A 23,279-nucleotide genomic window follows, 5' to 3' on the forward strand; every position below is an offset into this window, starting at 1 on the left:
GTAAACACCAGAAGAGTCCACCAAATTCTACCAAAAACGGGCGTTACGTGTTCCTTTAAAAACAAATGAATAAATAAAATCCACCTGTGTGTTTGTTCTTTAGGGTTTCAGTGTGACGACGATCTGCTCGAAGTGTTTAAGACAGACTTTCAGCTGCGACTGCTCTGGGGAAGTCGCGGAGCTACGGTCAACCAATCAGATCGCTACAACAAATTCAACCTCATCCTCACTGCGTTGTCACGGAAACTGGAGCCTCCATCTACAACACCAACCATAATCTGACTTCTTCTACGCGAACACAGCAGAACAGAAAAGACAGGAAGTGATTAGTGAGCCAATCAGGATCATCAGGAGGATCACTGTTCTCTGAAGGCGCTCAGCAGCACAGCAGGCGGGAACGTTCACCTTCAGGTCAATGTGCTCTGATGGAATGTGAACCAAAGCCGGGCTCATTTCATTCATGAAAAGCTTCAGAACATCTGTGAAAACTGAACTCCTTTTTTTCAGTCCAGATGTTCACTGTCCCGTCAGGTCAGCTTTAATTATGTAGCCCAATATTACACATCCCAGGTTTGCCTGATGGCTTTTTAGAGTGAAACAGCTTCTGATTCCCTTTGTCTGAGAAAAGGATTAAGGGGAATAAATACAAATTTTAGGAAGGAGAAAGAATGAATTTACAGTACGGACAATCACCAGAAAAAAACCTTTACAGCTAAGTAGTTTCAGTCAAATAAAACACTGGAAAGCTCAAAAAATATTACCGCTGTCATGACACACTAGACTGAAAAGTGATGTCTGCACCCAAACCCCTCAGACACATCTCGCTTTTAACTTTTTTAATCAGACTGATGCAGTGGAAGCTATTTCAGGAAGTGATGTGAACACTGATCCACTTTTAAATTGATAAGTTAATATCACATGGTTGTGTTTAACTTTGCAACAGTGGATTTGAGACTAACTTAGGTAAACTGATTCATACTCATTCATGTTCGTTCATTTTCAGTGGAACAGCTGTCCATCGTTTCCAGCTGTTTTAGTCGGTCTATATCACTGTTTTGAAAATCAGGGTGTAGAGGGGGTAACAAGAAAAGGGTCTGTGTACTGTCTGTACACAAATCACTTGTGCGTCTAATTAGAATGACTGATGAGCAGCAGCACGGTGGTGCGGGTGTCATCTCACAGCAGGTGGGCCTTTGCGTGTGGAGTTTGCATGATCTCCCTGTGCTTGCATGGGTTTCCTTGCACAGTCCCAAGACATGCACTTCAGGTGAAATGGTCTTTCTACACTGACTGTAGGTGTGGTTGTCTCTCTGTGTTCAGGGTTTAAATGGCCTGGTAAAAAAATAAATAACGCCACATTGTCGTTCTCATACTGTACATTGCTCCAGCAGCTGTTTTTAGCCTTTGTCTGCAGTGCTCTCTTTAAGATGACTAACGTGTGTGTGTGTGTGTGGTCATTTCTGTCAGATGATGTTGCTCGATGTCGTCAGTGTACATTAGCAGGTTGAAAAATGTCACACCTGCGGCACCTGAACAAGTGATAGAGAAAAAGGACGGACGATTTCCAACAGTGTCAGAATTGTATTTTTGTTCTGTTTTCTGTTAGCCTCATTAGCTTTGCACTATTATGCTGGTATGTTACATAACAAATATATATAATAATCAGGGCACTTTAAATCTATGTGGCCATTTACTACAAACACCGCTCACCCAGCAATAAAAGAGGTAAATATCTGAGATGATGAATTCTTCCACTCAGCAGGCGACAGAAGGAATCAGCAGGTAATCATTTTTTGCAAGCAGAAAGTCATGATCTGTGTGCCTGAGTAATGTGTTTGTACAGACACACACGCAGAAATAATGGAAATATGTTAATAAGCAAGACATTAAAGCTGTACATATTTAAAGCATGTTAATAATAGACTGTAAATACTTTCTGTAGATGACTGTTTAAGAAAAAAAAACGTGCTGATAAATTTTAATGTTTATATTATTATGAACTACTGTGGTAAGATTAAATGCCATAAGCACGATCTGGAGAAGTTGAGCGTGTTACCATTGAATGTTTGCACTGTCATTGTTCTAAAATCTTCCACAAACTTCCACTGAAACAACTCCACTTCTTTTCAATGCTGCTTATTTTATTAGAACAATATTCTGAGAGAAGAAAAAAAGCATTTTGTTCACAAAGTGTCCAAAGACATTCAAAGTAAAAAGATGTGCACAACAATACGAAAAGAGAAGTACTGCAATTGGTTACAACATGGTAGAAACACAGATTTACATGTTAACATCCTGCTAAAGCACCTTGTACCTGCTGTTCTTGTATTTCTTTCTGATTTTAAATAAAAAGTTTAAACAGCTGGAAAGTATCTTTACATGGTTGCTGGATACAAAGTTTCCACAGGACAAAAACAGGAATGTGGAGAACATGTGGTTTTTGCTGGGTAGTGAACAGCACCACGCTCACAGTGTTATTAAAAAACAAACCGTTTGTACATAAAACTTACTGCAGATTTAGTATAGCGTCAAAGCTCAATTGTTATTTAGTACTTTTGCATTATATTCAGAGTTACAGCACAGTGTCCATTAGAATACACAGTTTTATGCATATATTTGGAGTCTGGTGTGTTTTCTCACTTGCAAACTGCTGCATCACTCAGCAGCTCTATAGGGACGGCACGCTCCAAACGGGCCTTGAGCCAAACCAAAGTGTAGCAGTCACATTTAAAGCATCACATCTAGTTAAGGGTTTGCATGAAATGCTCACCATTCTAAATGCTCTGCAACATAAATGTCAGCAAAATTTTAATCGTATTCCTGTTGGAAGTTTATCACACTCACAACATGATTTCGCTGTCTGACAATAATGGCCTGAAGGTTATGGTGGGGTAAGTTTGAATGCTGAAACAATCAGTGGAACATTCAAGCTTCTCATATGTGAAGCTAACTGGAAGTCATATCTTGCAGTTTGTTGCAACTCGTTCATAATTGTTACACTTGACTGTCCGGCGATTAAAAACTATTTGCTGTGGTCTTCACTGCTTTAAAGCAGAAACTGGATGACCTGATATGACTGCATTAACACTGGAACAAAAAGTCATATGTACACATAAGAAAAATCACTGATGAAGCTTGGTGACGTCTTTGCAAATCAAATCAAATGTACACTGAACAAGTCCTGGAAGTATCAGTTGTAGTCCTAGATGAAGAGGGCGGGGCGAAAAGTTCAAGTAACAACATCTACAGCATTGTTCTGCACGGTTCACAGCTTCATCAAAGAAACACAGATTACAACGAAAGCATGGCCACCTGCTGTTTACACTTACGTCACGTGAGATGAATCGTTGGCGGCTTTTTACGTTAAGTAGTAGGTGTATAATTTTGTTAGTCTAACAGAAGATCAAGTGGGCCATTAAAAAAAAAACTAACTGGTGAATGAATTCAAAGACTACAAAATCATGCACAAAAAAAAAAGCCTCTTTGCTCAAAATGAGATACAAAAAGAGTATAAAACAGTCAAGAGAAATTACTCACGCTTATTTGTTTGGTTTCTCACGTCTGCACAGGGGTCATTCAGATAGTTCACGTGTCTCTCACCTTCATTCATTCATTCATCTAGTCACTGTTTGTCAGATTTAAATGCTGTAGTACTTTCGGACAAAGTGCATCGGTTCAATTCAAAACATGTCTCTCATAAAAATGGCCGATAAACCTAAAAACAATCACCACGGAAACACATTCAACATGACAGATGTTAATATGTACAAATCATTCAATGGTTAAAAACTAACAAAAACGCACATGTGCACAAATTAACATGTTCACATGTATGGAAAGCCTATTAAGCCGGGGGGCAGGGAGGGGACAAAAAACTCATTGGTATGTGTAAATGTTTGGCCTTCCGTACACGAGTACATGTCGCTGATGCATGCGTGCTTGTCATCACATTCACATGTACAACCTATTAAATGGGAAACCTCTTCAGTCGCCCGATAGAGGTCAGGTCAGCCCAGTTGGCCGATGGGAGATGTAGTCAGGCGGAAAAGCAGACGCATCGTTTTATGCTTGTGAGAAAAATCCATCCACAGGAAAACAAGGTGAAGTTTTAAGGCAGTCTTAATTGCAAAGACACCGGAGCTCCTCCTCCTCTTTCTTAGTTTGGTGTTCAGGCACAGTCCGGAGCGAGCAGAGCTGCGGTTTGGTGAGGGAAGGCCGCCATCTGCTGGTCAACTGGTGGAATCGCAACCCAACGAGGAAAAGGAGAAGAAAGAAAAACGGAAAGAGGGGAGAGAGGGCCTGTATTTCCCCGATAGTCCTGCTATCTGTCTAATGAGCCGCACGGAGACATTAAACCGAACAAAATCCCATTCATGCTGGAACATCATGGCATTCGACACACACAGAGCTGGAGTCACATATGCACAGTCACAGGTGGAAGGAAAGAAAGAAAACTCGCACAGGATCATAGCTGAGACACATTTATGACACTTTTTTTTTTTTTTTTTAAAAACAAACAAAAACCCCACATGCGACTGTAAGAGAGTGAAGGCAGGCAACGAGGAGCAGAGTGGCTCAGGCAGGCAGACACCAACACAGCACAGATAAGGATGAGGAGTGAGCAGGAGCGGGACAGGACTGACTGTTGTTAGTGGCAGCAAATGCTGGATGAGCACCTGACCCTGAAAGATAAGAAAACCCTGGCGTGGACTCTGACGTCTGCTGTTATTTTTAATTTATTTATTTAAATCTTGCCACAAGCTGGACGCAAAGTCTGGGAGAAAGTGTGTGTATGTGTGTGTGTGTGAGAGAGAGATACACTTTAAAAAATATGGTGAGAAATTTTTAAATAAATAAACCAGCAAGGTGGGAACAAGTTGTACTTGTGGGGCACTTATAAAAAACAACTTTGTTATTATAGGAGAAAAATTTTAAGACTTGCCCCCAAACAGTGTGTCCAGCAGATACAGAGAGTAATGTAATTTATAGAAGGGATAAGCTGATATTTAACACTAAAAGATAAATTCAAGAAATGTAAAACTAATCAGTTTATTAGGTTCACCAAGCAGAAGTGGTCCTAACCTACCTTTAAAATCCATTTCTTATATTTAGTCACATTTGTACGTGATACAGGTGACCCATCGATACAAGGTCAGAACCGGGCAGCTCGACATGAAGGCCCACAAAGTGAGCAGCGTGGCACAGAAATAAAAGATCGATGCTCAGATTTTACTGAAGCTGCTTATGATGGTTTAACAGGAAGTAGTTGGTAAAATCCGGAGCTTTCTGTAGTTTCAACATAAAGTCTTTACAATTCTCACTTAATGTCAGGACTGCATGCAGCTGAGCTTGGTGTAGCTAATAAACTGCTGTGGTTGCTACTTCCTACCCTGAAAGACAAAAATGGTCCACAGCTCAGAGGTCAGTTTGGATCTCATGTGAAGATATTAAATCCTTTATTGCTTGTTCGTGGCTTTGGCATCATCTCTTCTACCTCCCTCCTCTGAAAGCCCAGAATGCTTTGCTGCTTATGGACACGTGAGCATGCAGACATGCAAACCTCCCCGGCAGCTCGCCTAATCTCCGACCTCCTCCACCTCCCTCTCTCCCTTTTCCGCTCTCTCTCTTTCTTAGTCACCCTCCCCAGCACCAATAATCAGCAATCAGCACGAGCCCTCCACCAGCCAATCAAACCGCCCGGCCACTCTGCGGCCCCTCAGGAACCTGCAGTCACATAGAGGAGAAGAGACCGTTAACAGAAAAGCACACACGAGCTGAACCTGCTCACACTCAGCTCAAGTTGAGGATGCTCGCGTTTCGGACACAGTAGAAAAGTTCAAATGGCGAATGGAAATGAAGGATGATGTGGCGCCCTTTGCTGCGATAAACACTCTTCAGACACGACTTGCTTCAGCTTGCACAGACGCCGTTAATACCTGCGCTGCTTGGTTTTTATCCTCATGGATAGCGGTGGAAACACTGAGGGTCAGGCCAGGTTTCAATCAGTGACTCAAACAACAAACCAGGTCTACACATCTTAGTCTCCTGGGCCTAAAAAAGCTCTATAACCGGTTTAAAAACAATTAGGCTCACTAACTGCAACTCTTAATTTGTGTTGATCCTACATAAGACCCTCTGATAGAATTATAGCACATAAAAGCGCTATCCTGATTCAAAAAGGACAAAACAGTGACTAATAATTTTAATTTACTGCTTTGCTTTGCTACAAACTACAGCCTTTAATTTAAAAAAAAGATACATTATTCATTGTGGTCTGTTGTCTCAGTTAGTCCTAATCTAAAAGGCTGGACTGGACTGAAAGTTTACAGAATGTGGGTGTTCAAGCATCCTTCAATAACCTGAGAATTTGACCCACATGAGGAACAAGAATTCCTGCCTCGTCTGATGAACATGCACCAGAGCAGGCGACTCCTGTAACAACATGCACTGCCCACTCTGCAAAACTAATAGGTAGAGATTTTATCCAGATCCTTTACAGAGATAACTGATAAATCGGCATTACAATGGCACAAAAATGCACACACACACACACACACACACACACACACACACACACACACACACACAGAAATCAGACAGAAAGGCAAAGTAAATGCAGCATATTTCATTTCAATAAACACAGACATGTCAAGAGCTTAAAATCAAGAATTTGATCATCTCCAGTTAAAAATAACATAGACAGTAAAATAATTAGAATACATGTTAAAATAAAAATAAAGTCTTTCTAACGTATAATATAAAACAATCTTAATTCATTTGATCTAGGAGAAGAGGTGTAGCTTACATACAGAGGTGGATGCGCACACGAATGCCTCATATATTACACACAAATCGCTCAGACACCGCACGATGCGTCCTTCCTGTTTGTGCTTAGAAACATCGCAGGTATGAGAGGAAGACGAGTGATTATGGGGTTAAAAGAATGAGCGGGCGTGCAGGATGAAGGGATGGGATGGAAACGAGGCAAACAAGACGACAGGAGTCCATGCAGATGTTTCACAGTGATGTCTCTTTTCCTTTTAGTGGTGTTACACTGAGAAGCAGGCAGACATGGAGAGCATGACAGACAGAGGACAGCGGAGCCTCAGATGTAGGTGACGGCACCTTTGCTGTTTTTCTCCAGCGTGATTTCTACGTAGGAAGTGGGAACGTAGCCCTCCTCCCCGCTCTGCTTCCTCGCCCGCGTCCACCCATCGCCTTTGTCCTCCTCGATGATGTACAACACCTGCGGGCAGGCAGACAGTCAGGACGTCACGCTCTCCCACGACTCACCGGAGACGAGTTTTCAAATTGCACCATTCAAATCAAACTCAAGAGTCTCACCTCGTCTTCTGCCATCACTAGCGTGCCCTCGTTCTGACCTGAGAGTCAAACAAAAACAGGACACTTAGACCACATCAGGCTTGATACTCTGTAACCAGCTCAGTTCAGACTGCATGTGCTTACCGTCAAACGAGTAGAGCGCTTTGCAGTGTCCGATGACAGGCAGAGGGTCGTCGTCGTCGAACTCGTCGTCGAACTCGTGTGGGTCGGGGTTGGGATGTCGAGGCTGCGCTGGACCGGGCCGGTGATGAGGCGTTTGATGCTCCTGGCTGGTGTCGTCTGTGTAACTGCCCTCAGGGCTGACAGGAAACAGGCGTGAGCTTAGTGTGCACGGGACTGGTCACACTTATATTTGATTTAGAAGATAAACAAGAACCAGCGAGAGTACACATGGAAAAATGGTGACCAAAAAAGGGAAAAGGCTTTACTTTGGCCCATGAAACATTTGTACTGCTTTGAGGCAACTGTTGTTGTGATTTGGAGCTATATAAAGAAAACTGAATAAAGTTGTAGAAAATATGCTGGACAGAAAAATGAAAGGACGTGGGGGCGAGACCAGCCGCTGAATACCAATTTAAGCTGCCGCAATTAAATTCAGCAAAGTGGACAAGCTTGCTGCATCAGTTTTCTTTGATTTGATTTTTGGGCTATCTCTGAAATCTGCCCTTTCATTTCCATCCAAAGATGTGGCATCTTTTCATCCTTTAAGTCCTAACTCTGGTGCATGATTGAGATCTGATGTGTTTTCAATCTGTTTCTTTAACTTTTCTGAACAGTGAAAAACAAAGGTCCATTTTCAGTGAGGAACATAAGTCCTCCAAAGAAAAGACGGGAACATTTGATACCTCTCTCTGCCTTGAGGACCATGGTGATGGTTATCAGCGCTGTGCCTTCTGTCTCCTCTGGAGCTTTGCTTTCCCTCCACCTCAGACAACCACGTCTGTCAGTGACACGGTTCATTAGTATACATTTCAACAGGTGGCCAGAAGCTGCATGTAGATAATGACTGAGACCTTGTTGTCCCATCTTTACCTCATTTTTGTGGATTTCGGAGCGCAGTTTCTCCATGTTACAAATGGTCTCTGATATTTTGGGCTGCAGGCTGTTGGGGTCTCCCATCTGAGGATTCTTCTCATACACGTCCTTCATCTTGTTCAGAGCATCTCTGACAGAAACACACAAGCAAACAAGCGAAGCTTATAGAGCAGACTGATGGCGATAAACAGTTCGAGGGCCATAAAAGCGAAACTGGATCCTGGATGGAAATATCTGACAGTGACATCATTTAACAGTTGTAAGATCCAGAGCAGGTTTCCTACAATCTTGCTGGTTTGGATGGCTTGGCCAGTGTCTTACCTCTGATCCATCTCTTTCTGGAGCTCTCTGTTGAGTTCATCAATCCTCTGCTGCAGTCGCTTCCTCCTCTGCTCAGGAGGTAAGTGGCTGAAATCCTCCAGAGACGGTGCCTGGGGCAGGAAAAAACAAAACAAAAACAGGATTAGACTCTGTCGCGGAATTGATTAACTTTAGATGAGTGATGCCAGAGAATGATCCCCAGAAAGCACAACAAAAGCAACAAAGCTTATTGCATTTGCTTTTTTGTTAAGATGCAATTACACCAGCGACTCATTTCCATTAGGAGCCCAGATGATGCAGCGTGAGCTGGTTTGTTGTGGAAATAAGCGGCTCAAATGTTAGAGGTGAAAGAAACAGCAGCTTTTCTAGAGCCTCTGATCCAGAAACTGTCAAAAGAGCTTCATCAGCAATTCATTTGTTCGGTTGTCATGGAAATGTTCACATTGCTGTTTTCCCTTTCTCTGAATTTTAAAGAAGACCACCAAATCAAACCTTTGATCTTCAGTAGTAAATATCCATCTAGAGTGCTTTGATGCGAGTCGCCTCATTCTTGAGACATCAGCTGGAGAGATGTGTGCCTTAATTTGAAAAAAGGGGAACTAATCAACGTGACTTTTCCACAACGCTCAAAAAAAATATACATTAAAGAAAAAAAAAAACATTTTCTTCCACAAAGCATGACCTAGCTAGTGAAAATAACAACACAAACAAACCTTCCTATCCATGCACCACCAGCCTTATCAGTGTGCCTCCGCCTGTGACGCGGGCTCGTGACGGTATGCAAATACTGAACTGTAACGCTAGCTAGCTGCATGCTTCACTTGCTTAGCTGGGCGACTCACACCAAAATAATCTGCAGGGATAAACAGCAGCACAGTGTAGAGGGAAAACATGAAGACTGGATTAATGTGAGCTCAAAGGGACAGCTCACACACTGTGCTGGCCTTAAAGTCCACTCATGGTGTGATGAGTCTGCTTCATCAATTCCATAGCAGAAAATATATAAAGCATGATAATAATATAAATAATTTATATATAGCCTAATAAACAGCTCTGAATGCAGCTGACAGGAACAACAGCTGTTCCTCTAAAACTGAGGAAGTCTGTATTCGTGAGGATCCACATGTACTGTTTGTACTGACAGAAAACAGGAAATCTATTCTACCTGGAGAGGAAGTGGCCAGCTAACACTACTGGGCTGTGCACTGTGTGTTGGACACTATGGGAGTCCTACATGGTGAGGTTAGATGCACTGGCACCTACATGGCCGAGTCTTCTCAACAGCACTAGTCTACACACTCACGCAGACTCACTTACCATCTTCACTGACCACTGAGCCGTCACACATTAACAAAAAAAGAAAGAACAACAGTGGATGCTGTTAGTTGTCAGAAGAGTGTTCACACTGGTTACTGGATGTGTTTACTGTGTGCGTTCTCAGTGTGGTCCAGCACCTCGTGTTTACTAAACACAGCAGCAGCGTGTGTGTCCCCCCCCCCACCGTGAAACTTCCCGCTGATTGTGTTTTACGCTTTCACAGGTACACACCACTCCTGCTTGTTTTTGGTGCAAAGTTACAGCACTTTCCATAACTCAGGAGATTCTCATGGTGGGAAGATTTCTTGCTGATTCATTAAGGGACAAAGGAAAACACAAAACTAACAGAGAGCAACAAACGTACTGGTAAACTAGTTAAAAACATGTTCTTGCATCAAATAACAACATCCCAACTACCCAATGTGTGGGCAGTGACAGCCTGCAGAGCGTTTGAGTCACAGTTCACATTTAAAGGAATGTCTTGTAAAGTACTGCATCCTGCTGCTGGCTTTGTGCTACTCTGCTCTTTGACAGCAGGTGGCAGCACAACAGTCACTGATGCACAGTTCATTCTCCACATAAAGCCGGGCTTGCTGCTGCTGCTGCTGCTGCCATCTTGCTCAGGGAGGTCTGACTACAGGCTCTGACCCAGTCCTATAAAATGTCATATGCTGTGCTGCTAAATGGCTCATCGGCAGCTTCCTAACCAAGTCAAGCTCTCTTCCACAATGTGTCTTCAGTCTTGTCTCCCATCCCTCACCCCCAATCGGTCGCTGCATATGGCTGCCTCTCCCTGAGCCTGGTTCTGCTGGAGGTTTTCTTCCTGTTAAAAAAACATTTTCCTTCCCACTGTCGCCAAGAGGTTGCTCAATAAATAAAAATTAATCGTATTGACTTGATCCTGTCCTGTTTTACATTTCACGGCAGAGCCTCACAATAAAAGCAGCTGCAGAATAATATGGACCTTGCACAATATTTTATAAAACTCATACTAGGTCTACAAAAACAAGCATTTTCTAACTGAAATTTTTCATTTTAAAATGTCCTCACATCATCTGTAAAAGTAGAATGAACACCGTGCTCCACATTCAGCAGCATAAGATTTCTTTCTTTCTTTTTTTTTAAATCCTCTGTCCTCGTTCATACATGGCCCAGGCATGGCTGCACCTGAGCAATAACACAGGAGCGCAGATGCATTTTTTCAAAGATCAGCAGCGAGCAGTGTGTGTTATATTCACAGGCACAGTACCTGTGAGTGAAGATGGCAGATTCATGCTGGCAGACATGGAGGTAAACAAAGTACGATCCAATAACAGGGCTTCAAATTGCAAGATATTATCACGTTCCATACTGGTACTTCAACTATCCATATATCCATGAATCTACTGTTAACAGTATACTGCTTTGTTTTTACTCTGTCCAAGAAGAATAAAGCGGCTCAAAGAGATGCACTCAAAATGAATCCATTATCATAAACACTTGCTAAAATATGCCACCTTGCACATTTGTTTAAACTCTCAGATTGCATCAAATTTAGTAGACCAAACAAAAAGCCGCCAATCACAGATGAAGCTGACAGACCTGAAAGGAATAAAAGCCAATTAAAGCAGAGGACTGAAACGGAGTCTGAATGTTATTCACATGTTTGTGTTAAAACTGTGAGAGAGCAAAAAGCTCTGTTTGACAGCTGAATGAAGCCATTAGCAGAGCGACACACACACACACACACACACACACACACAGCCTCAGACCAACATCTGCACAACACGTCTGATGTTGGCATCTCTGTTTTTATTTTGTATGCCTCCCACAAACACAACACTGCAGCCACAATGCCAAAAATACCCTCTGAATCCCTCGCACACCGACACACCGTCAATCACCAAGGATCCTCCGTCTTGGGATTAGAGCAAAATTCCATCTTATACATGAAGGAAGCAAAATAATCACACCAAGAGAAAAAAGAACGAGAGATAAAAAGAAAAGCAGAGGGTGGAGGATATGGGAGGAAGGGAAAACAGGAAAAAAAGGAGAAATGAGAAGAAGAAATTATATTTTAGGGTGTCTGCAAGTTTCTCAAGTCAAATGACAATGTATGGGCTCGATGTATTCATCAATCAAGGACAAAAGTAGTTAAACGATCCAGGTCAAAACTGAAATTGTGCTTTTTGTGCTCATTGTGTAAGTCAAGATTGTTATCGTCCACAGAGGGCCTGCAGACAGCCTGTAGAAGAATCGAAAACCAAAAAACACATCAACCTGTCTCACTCGAACACACTACAGGCACTACTGTTTGTCTCACCCCTCTCCTCAGGCTCCGCAAATTTCGCGGGATTCTGGGAACTGTAGTCTTTATCTCAGATAGGTAGTGGCTGACGAGGTCAGAACTAAACCGGCGTGCAAGGAATAACTGGGAGGTGGACCAGGGACGAGAGGAGGAAGGTGGTGGAGGAGGGGAACAGGCGGGGGACTGGGTGGGGGGCAGGAAGAGAGGACAGAGCCAGAGGTCAGGATGACTTATTGGATTCACGGTGCAGTGTTTCTCCTGACGGCAGGTCGTTTTAGATCAGGATGAAATTCTGGGTTTTAACGATCGCTGGAACTTCTACATTTAATTCGCCGAGCCCTTTAAACCTAATAAACTTTGAAAATAAAACAGGAAGTAAGTTTATGACGCTGATTTGTTCAAAAAAAGTGACACATACACAAATACATATTCAGTTTATCTGATGGGAATGCAAACAATCCAGATGAAAAGGGTGCTTTCCCCACTCTGCTGGTACGAGCTCTGCATGCGAGTCCTTTAGTGGTTCAGCCATCATAATCCATCCACAGTCGAATCCTCTAACTCAGCACATTTTTGTTGTAGAGATCTACCAAAAACCTCCACATGCAACTCATCAAATCTCCTGAAAAATCTATCTCAATCAGCTTCTTCACATGATCGCTGGAGCCCGGCGTGGACACTGTTTATTCCAAACTGAGATCAGTTTCACTTTAACATTTTTCTGTCAACGTGGATCGGGGGAGCTCTCTGTTGAAAAGAAGTGATGTCAAATCTAAGCCACACAGTCTTTAAAAAGAAATGATGACGCTCAGATGAACCAACAGCAGGCAGTTAATGATTGATCAATACGGTCTTTATGGAGAGGGGCAAGGTCCAAGGAGTGTGTTGGAGGAAGCATTTGAGGGTGTTGTTATTGGAAAGGTGACAAAAAAAAAAAGCTGCAGCTCAACGCGAGCTGAGAATACAAGCTTGATCCAGAGGAAGTGATTAAATATGGGGGAATAACATTAATAATATCTGAAAATATGCAAAAAAATGACTCTGTAAGAGAAAAATGTATGATGGAAAAGGGCAGGGACGGTTAAAATCAAATGAGCTCCTAATAAAGCTGTCTGACTGTATGTATGAAGTCTGCTAAAGAACACGCTCTAGTGCAATGTAGGTATGTAGGTCACTATGGAGAGCCCTTATAAAGATCCTACTGAGTGATAAACATCTAAGGATTATGGGTAAATAACTGCAAATTCACCTGCAAACAGAAATTTTCAGATCTTTTCTGGATGTTTTACGTTATGACACTATTATTTTTTTAGGTCTATATTTTGATTAGGGGCGATCGTGGCTCAAGAGTTGGGCGTTCGTCTTGTAATCGGAAGGTTGCCGGTTCAAGCCCCGGCTGTGACAGTCTCGGTCGTTGTGTCCTTGGGCAAGACACTTCACCCGTTGCCTACTGGTGGTGGTCAGAGGGCCCGGTGGCGCCAGTGTCCGGCAGCCTCACCTCTGTCAGTGCGCCCCAGGGTGGCTGTGGCTACAATGTAGCTTGCCATCACCAGTGTGTGAATGTGTGTGTGAATGGGTGGATGACTGTGTATAGTGTAAAGCGCTATACAAATACAGACCATTTGATAGACTAACATGAACAGGTCCACAAGGGTGAATTATTCAACAACAAGAAGCATTCATCACTTCCTGTACCTTTGGTTTCTTCCCAAACAGCCAGAGCTTGTTCTTGGTTCTGCTCATGGGGTGTTTCGGATCAGATCGTGGCCCCGGTGCCCCGTCTCGCTCTCTGTCTCTGTCTCCTTTGGGCGTGTTGCTGATGGTACCATCTGAGCCCGTTCTGCTCAAATTCTGACTGAAGTCCTCGAAGGGGAAGTCAGCAGGAGGTTCAAAGCCAGATTTGAATGACTCCACAACTATTGCTGAATCCTGGGAAGTGAGGAGGAAAATAAGTTTTCCTATCTTTATCCAAACACCAACCCCACGTCTAGACAGACAGATTTCTGAAGATGCTAGCAATAACCGCTCTTTTTCCTTTCTTCCTACACTTACCCTTCGCTCGTCTACAGCCTTGGCAGCTGAAACCATTCCCTCTAGACATTTGGAGATGATGGGAATAACTCTCCGCTCTGCCTCAGCAAAGCTTCGATATGTCTCTCCAAGCTTTACCGTCCGACGTTCATCCATGTTCTGCAGATTCTGTTACACAGAGCACAGGAAATGGAATCAACACTAGGAAGTAGCCAAGTACTACACACACATAGACACACACACACAGACACACGTGCAAACCCCTGCAAGCAGATCCTTTTAATGACAAACACTGATACCTGGTTAGAAGATCAGTTAAAGCCATGTGTTAAACATTTAATGGGTCACTAACACAGAGCACTATGCTTTCACTGAAATGGAAACCTTTATACAAAGTCATTGAAAAACAATGAAAAAGAATCAGTGAGATTGTGTCCGTAAATAACAACGTGGACTTGAAGGTACAATTCCCTTCAAATCGTTTCAGTTTTATTTATATTGAGCCAAATAACAACAACAACCTCTTCAAGGTCCTTTATATTGTAAGGTAAAGACCCCTCAATAAAATCAAATGACCCCCCAACACCCAACCCAACCCACCCCCTTCCTCCATGAGCACGCACTTGGCGACAGTGGGATGGAAAATCTCCCTTTTAACAGGAAGAAACCTCCAGGTTCACGGAGGAGGGACTATGTGTTGTGACAGGTTCTGTGTGAGGGGAGGAAGGTGTGCTGTAGAGAGAGAGCCAGAGCTACAGTTCAACATGTCTGAGTTACCTTAAAGATCTGTGGTATGGCACTGTGGAAATGTTTCCACTGCTCTGCATTGAAGCTCTGGAGCTGAGCGGCGTACTCGTTCTTGCTCTCATCAGCCGCGTGAGTGCGCATGTAGAACTGGGCTTTGGCCTGAACAGATCATACACACCAACACAACATCAACAGTCACTGATGTCCCACCAACCTCCAGTCTGTCCACATTATAAATCACATGCATCACGGTGCTACGACTAATTCTGAAGCCATAACAAATTCAAATACTGTGTTTTCCAATTTTCAAAAGGAGGGAAAAGTCACGTCATTGCATAGATCCCACAGTGCAAACAAGCCGAGGAGACTGCTACCACAGCATCTTACAGTTTAAGGCACATAACGGTGTTATTACAGGTGGGGGCTTCCTACCTTCTCCACCTCTGATTTGGTGGCGTTGATGTCATTATCTAGCCGCTCGTAGGTGATCTGGGACTTCTCTGCTTCTTTGCACTCTCTTTCAAATTTCTTTTTACTCTGAAAGGGAGAAAATAAACGCACAATTTTAAATAAATTGAGTAATCAAAAGATTATATAACATTTTCGCAGCCTCTCCATTTCATGTCTCAATAAAAAAAAATGTAAAAATAAAAAAATATGTGAATGAGAGGGAGATGAATCAGAGAGGAGGATAGTTTATTTCCTGCCAAGCCATCTGGGTTACATTACCAGTGAAGGAAACGCAGCGAATAGCTGAGACATTACAGTTCAGTCACCAGGTAGTCACCATTAAAGTCACGCAGCCCACACACTGAAACACTCGAATGGTTGTGCAGCACTGAACTCAACTAATGGGCCTCGGGCCAGGAAATGTGAAAAGATAAGAGTTATTAACTTTTTTATTTACGTTTATTTTGGAGTTGTTGTGATTACAGAGAGGTCTTGTAATGAGCACTGGTGTAAAATAACTCAGCTCACGCAAGTGAATGATCTCAGATGAACAAATGCAGTCTCTCGCTCCTTCTTTCTCTCTCTTGAGCCCGTAAAGAGCCAAAAAGCAAGCCTGTCAGGGGCCAAATGCGGCACATGGGCCTTGCCTTGCTGTGGGAGGGGTTGGTCTGCACCGAGGTCTCTGTGTATGTGTGTTTTTTCAGTGTGTTTCCTGGTCTTGGCCCCTGTCTTCAGTCCCTGCAGACTGGGAAGTTTGCCAGGAAGAAGAAAGGAACCCAGCTGTCTTTTCACACTCAGAAACATGTGCTTTAATATTACAATATTACATATACATACATACATATATATGTGTTTATATATATAAATTAGCACAGATAGTGAAATGCTAAAATCAAATGCAAGTACCCTGAAATTGCATATTTCATTCTTGTATAAATAATGTAACGTGTGAAAGTGGGGGATAAAGTGGATCCTATTTGTCCTTCTGTTACCTTTGTTAACATATCTTACATTCCTCATGCAAACAAGTATGAGATGAATAAAGCCGGCTGTCCTGAGCAGATGATATTTACACTAAACAGTACATTTTTCTACTCAAACCTCCTCCTTCTCGCCTCACTTACATTGTCCATCTGTTTCCAGCAGTGATCCAAATGCTGCTGGGCCTTTCTGCCCTCCTGTAGATGCTGCTCATTTATGCACACACACAAACACACACAACGAGACACATTTACACAGAAGCAGAAAATACATATAAATATGTGCACAAATACAAAATTACTGGACTCTGTGTCACAGTCACATATATAACAACAATTACTTGAAGGAAGAGTTCAGTTCAGTTACTAAAGCAGTAAATGTCCTCAGCTGTACCAGACGCCTTAGTTTGTGCGATTGTCATGGAAATGAATCTGTTGACATGCATATTGAGAACTATGTGATGCACTTAAAAGTTTATAAGACTAATACTGCAGTGGCTGTTCAGCTGGGATTGTTGCCACACTGATATTAGTATATTTGTGATAATATATTATAAACGAAAGAATGGACAGCACTTCTCTGCCAGCATTAGAATCTATGCCAACCTTTCATGCTTTTCAATCCTAAATGTACAGTTACTCTGTTCAAAGATTATATTATAGATGGGAAAGACTTGAGCTGCTACGAAGGATATCACGAAGTCTCTCTAGCTGCAGCCCCACCCACCTGCTATTAAAACGTCCTGATCCTAAACCTATATGTAGTCTTTAAACATCTAAATACAAACAAAAACCACTATCATGTTGGTGTAATCCTAAGATACTACTGTCCCTACAAGAATGAGTGTTGGATTGCTATAGAGCACAAAACCAGCAGAGGGCGCTGTTTTCCCCCAAACACATGGCTTTTAGCCTTTCACTTTTTGCCATCAGCAGATGGTGGAAAAGACAGATGGTTAACATTACATCCAACATATTTATCCTCTTAAGTAAAGCCAAGCAGAACACAAATTCATATGAAGGCGACACAGCGGATGTTAAGGGCAACAGCAACATCCGTTTTATGACGGGAAGCAACAGTTTCTTTGACAAATGTGATCTAACAGCGAATGAGCTGAAAACAGACAGAAAAGAAAGCACATGTTTGGCTTTTGTTCAGTGGCACGCAGCGGGAGCAGTGAAGTATGAACATGTTAATGTACTCACATGCTTCCTCTCAGCTTTCAGGTCCTGGCTGTACCTCATCAGCTCGCCATAAACCCTGTGAGCCATCTCCTCCGCCACCACCTCCCTCTGACCGGCATAGTCATTAAGCTCATTGAGTATGGAGTAGAAAGACAGACATGACGTGAACCTGCAGGAGAGACACATAATTAACACGTGATTAAGACATAACATGTCCCGTGTCTTCTAGTGTACTACACGCATATGCACAAAAACAAACTCTAAGCCAGGGACATCAAACTCATTTTACATCATGGGTGCATCTCCCTTTGATCTTAAGTGGGCCGGATCAGTGAAACTCCCTTTGTTTTTTTATAGTGTAAAGAAGTTTATCTACACATTTAGTCCTGAAATATCTTAATATAAGAAAAAGAAGTGAAACTGCAACAGCATGTCTCAGTTTTGAAAAACAAAAAAATATACGGCAGTAGTAAATGAAAGAAATGGGCCAGCACTGCTCTTTAGGCTTAAATTGTAAGAAATAAATGTGTAAAATTACAGGAAAGGATCTGGTAGCTCAATGGACATATTTAGATAGTGAAATACAGGAACCTTTCAGTCATTCCATTGTTTAATCTATTACTTAATTACATTGGTGTATTATTAATGGCCATGTGGAAGGTCTTTATCGCCTAAATGTATGAAAATGCAGTTACAACTCCAAAATTTATGCTCTTCTTTACATTTTCCATAGCTGTCCAGTGGGCCCGACTGGAGTCTTTGCTAGGCTGATTCTGATCCCTGGGCTTCAAGTTTGACACCCCGCTCCAAACAAACTACTAGAGATGGCACGATACCACTTTTTTATGTCCGATACCGATATCATAAATTTGGATATCTGCCGATACCGATATGAATCCGATATAGTGTTTTTTAATCAACAAAACTGTTTTTTTAAATATCTTGCTGCATTTTGTATAAGTTCATACTCAAGTTTAAAACAACAACTACACTAAAGCTATTCTGTTATACCTGTATGCAAAAAAAAAATATTTCATAGTTCAGCAATACTGATCAATCTAATAAACTTAAACCTACACCATCCTCCCTATTCTGGTATTTTAAAGAGTACTTAGCATAAATATTAAGCAGCCTAACTAATAGGGTACCAACTCCCAGCAACAACAAAAATAAATAAATAAAAAATAGGGAACCACCCCTCACGCTCCACCTCATGATGCTTAATCGACGTAACCAACCTTAATTTGATGCAGTGTGGAAAAAAAATACACAGAAATCAATTATTTTTCAAGAAATATTAAATAGATTCAACATCTTTCTTCAACAAAATTGCAGACTGCACAGATGGTACCTTCCCAAAGGAAAAAGTACTATAGCTTACTAGGGTATATATTAGACTTAATAGTTACTATATACAGTAATTGACTTCTATTCATTTTACATCAAATTAAAACTTTGGGTGTCAGATAATTATTTATTAAAAGCTTGACATTTTAAATGAGAATAAGAAAGAAAAGTATGTCTTTGTGCCCCCTTTTCCCAGTTAATGCCCTATCGGCCCCCCTGGCTAAACTTTGCTAGATCCGCCCCTGCACAGTTACCAGCGTCAGCTACGTAGAAAAAGATCCTCGAGTAGAAAGTAATATTAAATACATTCTAACAACAGCTGATCAAGCTTAAACGTGCTGCTGTTGTTCAGCCGCTGGTTTCCTCTTTCTGGTGCAAAGTGGGCCAAAAACAAACTAGAGACACGGACTCGCGACAGAAAAGCTGATCAGCTGATCGTTAACCAGTTTCATGATTGAAGTAGCAGCAGGAGAGGCAGTCGCTCCATATATCGCCTGTTAAGCTTAACGCAGGAATGCTTTACAAACATTCAGAGATGGACTTACACACTTGCTTTACTTCTCTCGGGGATAACTTTGTCGGAGATGAAATGCCGGGTTGCTAGCGAAGCTCCAAATGCTATCCAGACCACCGACAGGTCCCGCATGCCACAGCCGCTCTATCACGTGATGCATACTGCTCCGACGTGCTAACGTTCTGAGGTGAGTTACGGCGTGTTGCAAGTTTTGTGAGGTGCTTTCGTGATATTTAATGGATCGGATTACATTTTTTATTTTTCTCCGATATCTGATCCAGTAATTTAGGTCAGTATCGGACCGATACCGATACGTAATATCAGATCGGTCCATCTCTACAAACTACATCCAAACATTCTGCACTGCTTTATTTAGTTTTTTTTATTTGTGTCATATTCTTTAGTTACATATAAATGACACTCAAACTGGTGTGGAACTCATTTTAACGTATCCCGCTGCAGTTAGAAGCTTACATACATTCATCATGGAGGTGAATGTTTTGTTAATACTAGCCTTTCAATTATTTCTGTGAACTGTTGTTGTTTTGAGGCTGAATGATTACACTGCAAACATCATTTAAATCACAGCTTTAATTTTTGCAGAAATAAATACAGGGTATACATACTTTACATGCAGCGCACCTGATTTAAAAAAAACAAAGTGACTCTCAGGAAGCTGCACCTTTACCAGGTGCTTCTGGCGTCAACAAGTTTCTGGCACAATTTCTGGTTGTTCTTCTAGGAAGGATTAGTGGAGTTAAATTGAAATGGTTGTTTTCCTGGCAACTGACTTTTAGTTGTTTTATATATTTCAGAGGCAGCCTTAATGTGTGACTGAGGTCACTGCCCAGCTGAGTCCAAGCTTCAAATGGCAGTTTGAGGTTATGCTGAGGCAGTCTACCTTCTTCATTATCATGGGTACAGTGCTCTCGTTCCTCACTTTTACACCTACAAAACAAAGTTGCATCTAAAGGTGTGACTCATCTGACCATTTAATTTCCAGAAGCTCTCAGTACTAGAGAACATGCATCTTTCTTGGACAACAGCCTATCAGTCCATGGCGATGTGAAGCTTCTTCACAGCAGACTGTGACATTGATGTTTCACTGATGTCTTGGAGGATTTTTTTTTTTTCCTTCTGACCATCTGAACCAACTCATCTCAGGGTGACAGCCAGCCTCTCTTTCAGACCTAAGCTAAATGGATATCCTCCCTAGCAACTTGTACTTTTCACCTGATGTTCTGCAAACATTAAACTCTGGAGCTCTCAGGCACATGGGCCCAGAAACCAGTTGGCAACCCGCTGGTCACGTCATGTCCCAAGGGAAAAATGTGTCGTTTCTGAAGGCTGTAAGCTGGGTGAAATTAGAGAGTCGCAGAGAAGCTGGTTTCTTCTACACAAACTACGGACAGCTGTGGCAATCTGCTCTTGCTAGGAGGTTTTCACTGCAGCATGATATACCTCTAAGACCAATTTCACCAACAACCTTCCACAACCGTTCACCAACCATTCAGGGAATGCACATTGTTCCCCAGTGTCCTGTGGCTACCAGGCAGTCACTGACCAGTCTCTTGGCCTGCATAACTGGAGCTTTAACAAGAGATTTCCCGACAACTGCCAGGAACCATCAACAGCCACTCACAACTGGTCAAATTATACTCATTCTTCCACAGTGCCCAGTGGTTGCCAGGCAGTTGCCAACTGGTCTCTAGGTCTGTGTGACTGGGGCCTTAGAAATGGCTCCAAGAAACATTATAGACGCGTGTGAATCTACAGTTCTCCTCTTCAGATCTGAACTGAGCACCCTGGACTTTTTTACTGTTCTTGGTCAGAACGACGAGTGCTGTGAAAAGAAAATCTATAAGAAAAGAAGCTGCAGCATTCTCCACTGCAACCACTGAACATCCAAGGTATGGACATTGAGGCTGTGGACAGCTACAGGTACCTTGGTGTTCATCTGAACAATAGACTGGACTGGACTCATAACTCAGACGCCCTCTACAGGAAAGGGCAGAGCAGGCTGTACCTGCTGCGGAGACTCAGGTCGTTTGGAGTGGAGGGCCCACTCCTGAAGACCTTCTATGACTCTGTGGTGGCTTCTGCTATCTTTTATGGCGTGGTCTGCTGGGGCGGCAGCATCTCTGCTGGGGACAGGAAGAGACTGAACAGGGTGATCCGAAGGGCCAGCTCTGTTCTAGGATGCCCTCTGGACCCAGTGGAGGTGGTGAGTGACAGGAGAACGGCGGCTAAGCTGTCATCCCTGATGGACAACATCTCCCACCCCATGCAGCAGACTGTGACAGCACTGAGCAGCTCCTTCAGTGGGAGACTGCAGCACCCACGGTGTGGGACGGAGAGATTTCGCAGGTCTTTCCTCCCCACTGCTGTCAGACTCCATAATAAAGACTTTAACTGATCAAGCACACACATCCAAACATATGCAATAATACTAAGTGCAATAATCCTTTCTGTCATCGTTGTATTTTTACTCAGTTGTATATAGTATTTGTATTTGTATTCTATTTTTATCTTATTGTATATTTATTTTATTTTATTCTACTGTATATAGTATTTTATTTTATTCTATTCTGTACAGCTGTGTACTGTATTTATTCTTATTGTATTCTAAATTTTGCCTCATAACTTTTGCACTGTCCACTTCCTGCTGTGACAAAACAAATTTCCCACGTGTGGGACTAATAAAGGTTATCTTATCTTATCTTATCAGCTGTGATCAGTCAGGATCACTCACAGGAATTGTGAGTGCCTTGTCAACACATTTTGAAACTTTTAGTACCTCTGAAAGACAGTGCAAGTATATTGTTGGCTATGTATATTAAATTTCAACTTAAAACATATTTTAGGAAACACATAATAAATTCCTGAGTCATTTGCATGTTATGCATCTAGTCCAGCATTAAAAAAAAAAAAAAAAAAGCAGTTCACAGAATTTACTGAAACCCAAGATAGCGAAAATATTTACATCCATGATGAGTGTGTGGCAACTTTCTAAAGAAACTGTGTCTCCAAACCTTCAAACAAAGAAACAAAGAATCCACATTCTCAGACTTTTGTTTGTAAGACATCAGCCTTCACAAACTCGCAGCTTAATGGTGTATTATCCTTTTCTACTTAATGAAAATCAAAAATCAGTCATGTGATTCGGCTGTGGCTTTTGCTTACAATTAAAGAACAGAAAAACAAAGACTGAACAGTTTTGACATTTTTAGTAATTTTTTTTATTTTTTATTTTTTTAGCACACATATGCCATGGCATCAAAGCCAGCGTCTGGGTCCTTCCAACGGACAAACAGTATTTATAAAGTGTCCCACAGGCCTTTTCCGCTCTTACCGTCTGCAGACATCCGACAAGTAAACAAAAGCAGAAACACAGACACTTAAGGTTACTCACCTCGGCTCCTCATCTTTGGAGCGCTTTGGACAATATTTCTTCACCAAGTTCCTGACAGACAAAAGACACAGAGAAGCAGACTTGTGTAAGACATTTTAACTGTGGTAGAGAGACACACACATGTATACACACACACACACACACACATATAGAAAATAGGCATCATAGTTTATTATTAGAGATGAATAACACATTTAAACATCAAAGTCTCTGCCTGTCCATTCCCTCAGGCTCTGCTAGCACAAACTACAGTTACAGTGTGATTTAATTATTTAGCTAGAGTGCAGAGGAATGTGTGTGTGCAACAAA

General features: G+C 42.1%; 2 protein-coding genes across 9 annotated transcripts in view; one reads left to right on the forward strand and one right to left on the reverse strand.

Moving 5' to 3' along the window:
* Nucleotides 1-4,504, forward strand: part of bcar3 (BCAR3 adaptor protein, NSP family member) — a 96,997-nt gene extending 92,493 nt beyond the window's left edge. For all 6 annotated transcript variants that reach the window (XM_082511466.1, XM_082511467.1, XM_082511468.1 and 3 more), the window contains one exon: nucleotides 104-4,504. In XM_082511466.1, coding sequence (XP_082367592.1) covers nucleotides 104-282 — 179 coding nt within the window. In that variant the 3' untranslated portion in view covers nucleotides 283-4,504. The remainder of the gene's footprint in view (nucleotides 1-103) is intronic.
* fnbp1l (formin binding protein 1-like) overlaps nucleotides 2,121-23,279 on the reverse strand; it is a 52,971-nt gene continuing 31,812 nt past the window's right edge. Inside the window, exons 3-16 of one of the 3 annotated variants that reach the window (XM_082511475.1) lie at nucleotides 22,971-23,021; nucleotides 17,719-17,866; nucleotides 16,657-16,719; nucleotides 15,515-15,619; nucleotides 15,113-15,241; nucleotides 14,357-14,503; nucleotides 14,000-14,233; nucleotides 12,320-12,487; nucleotides 8,701-8,810; nucleotides 8,377-8,509; nucleotides 8,190-8,284; nucleotides 7,468-7,643; nucleotides 7,345-7,382; nucleotides 2,121-7,246 (exon numbers count right to left, since the gene is read on the reverse strand). In XM_082511475.1, coding sequence (XP_082367601.1) covers nucleotides 7,106-7,246; nucleotides 7,345-7,382; nucleotides 7,468-7,643; nucleotides 8,190-8,284; nucleotides 8,377-8,509; nucleotides 8,701-8,810; nucleotides 12,320-12,487; nucleotides 14,000-14,233; nucleotides 14,357-14,503; nucleotides 15,113-15,241; nucleotides 15,515-15,619; nucleotides 16,657-16,719; nucleotides 17,719-17,866; nucleotides 22,971-23,021 — 1,738 coding nt within the window. In that variant the 3' untranslated portion in view covers nucleotides 2,121-7,105. The remainder of the gene's footprint in view (nucleotides 7,247-7,344; nucleotides 7,383-7,467; nucleotides 7,644-8,189; nucleotides 8,285-8,376; nucleotides 8,510-8,700; nucleotides 8,811-12,319; nucleotides 12,488-13,999; nucleotides 14,234-14,356; nucleotides 14,504-15,112; nucleotides 15,242-15,514; nucleotides 15,620-16,656; nucleotides 16,720-17,718; nucleotides 17,867-22,970; nucleotides 23,022-23,279) is intronic. The other 2 variants (XM_082511474.1, XM_082511473.1) reach the window with 2 other exon arrangements.

This window comes from Aulonocara stuartgranti, assembly GCF_965226115.1.
Source record: "Aulonocara stuartgranti genome assembly, chromosome: 17".
NCBI lineage: Eukaryota > Metazoa > Chordata > Actinopteri > Cichliformes > Cichlidae > Aulonocara > Aulonocara stuartgranti.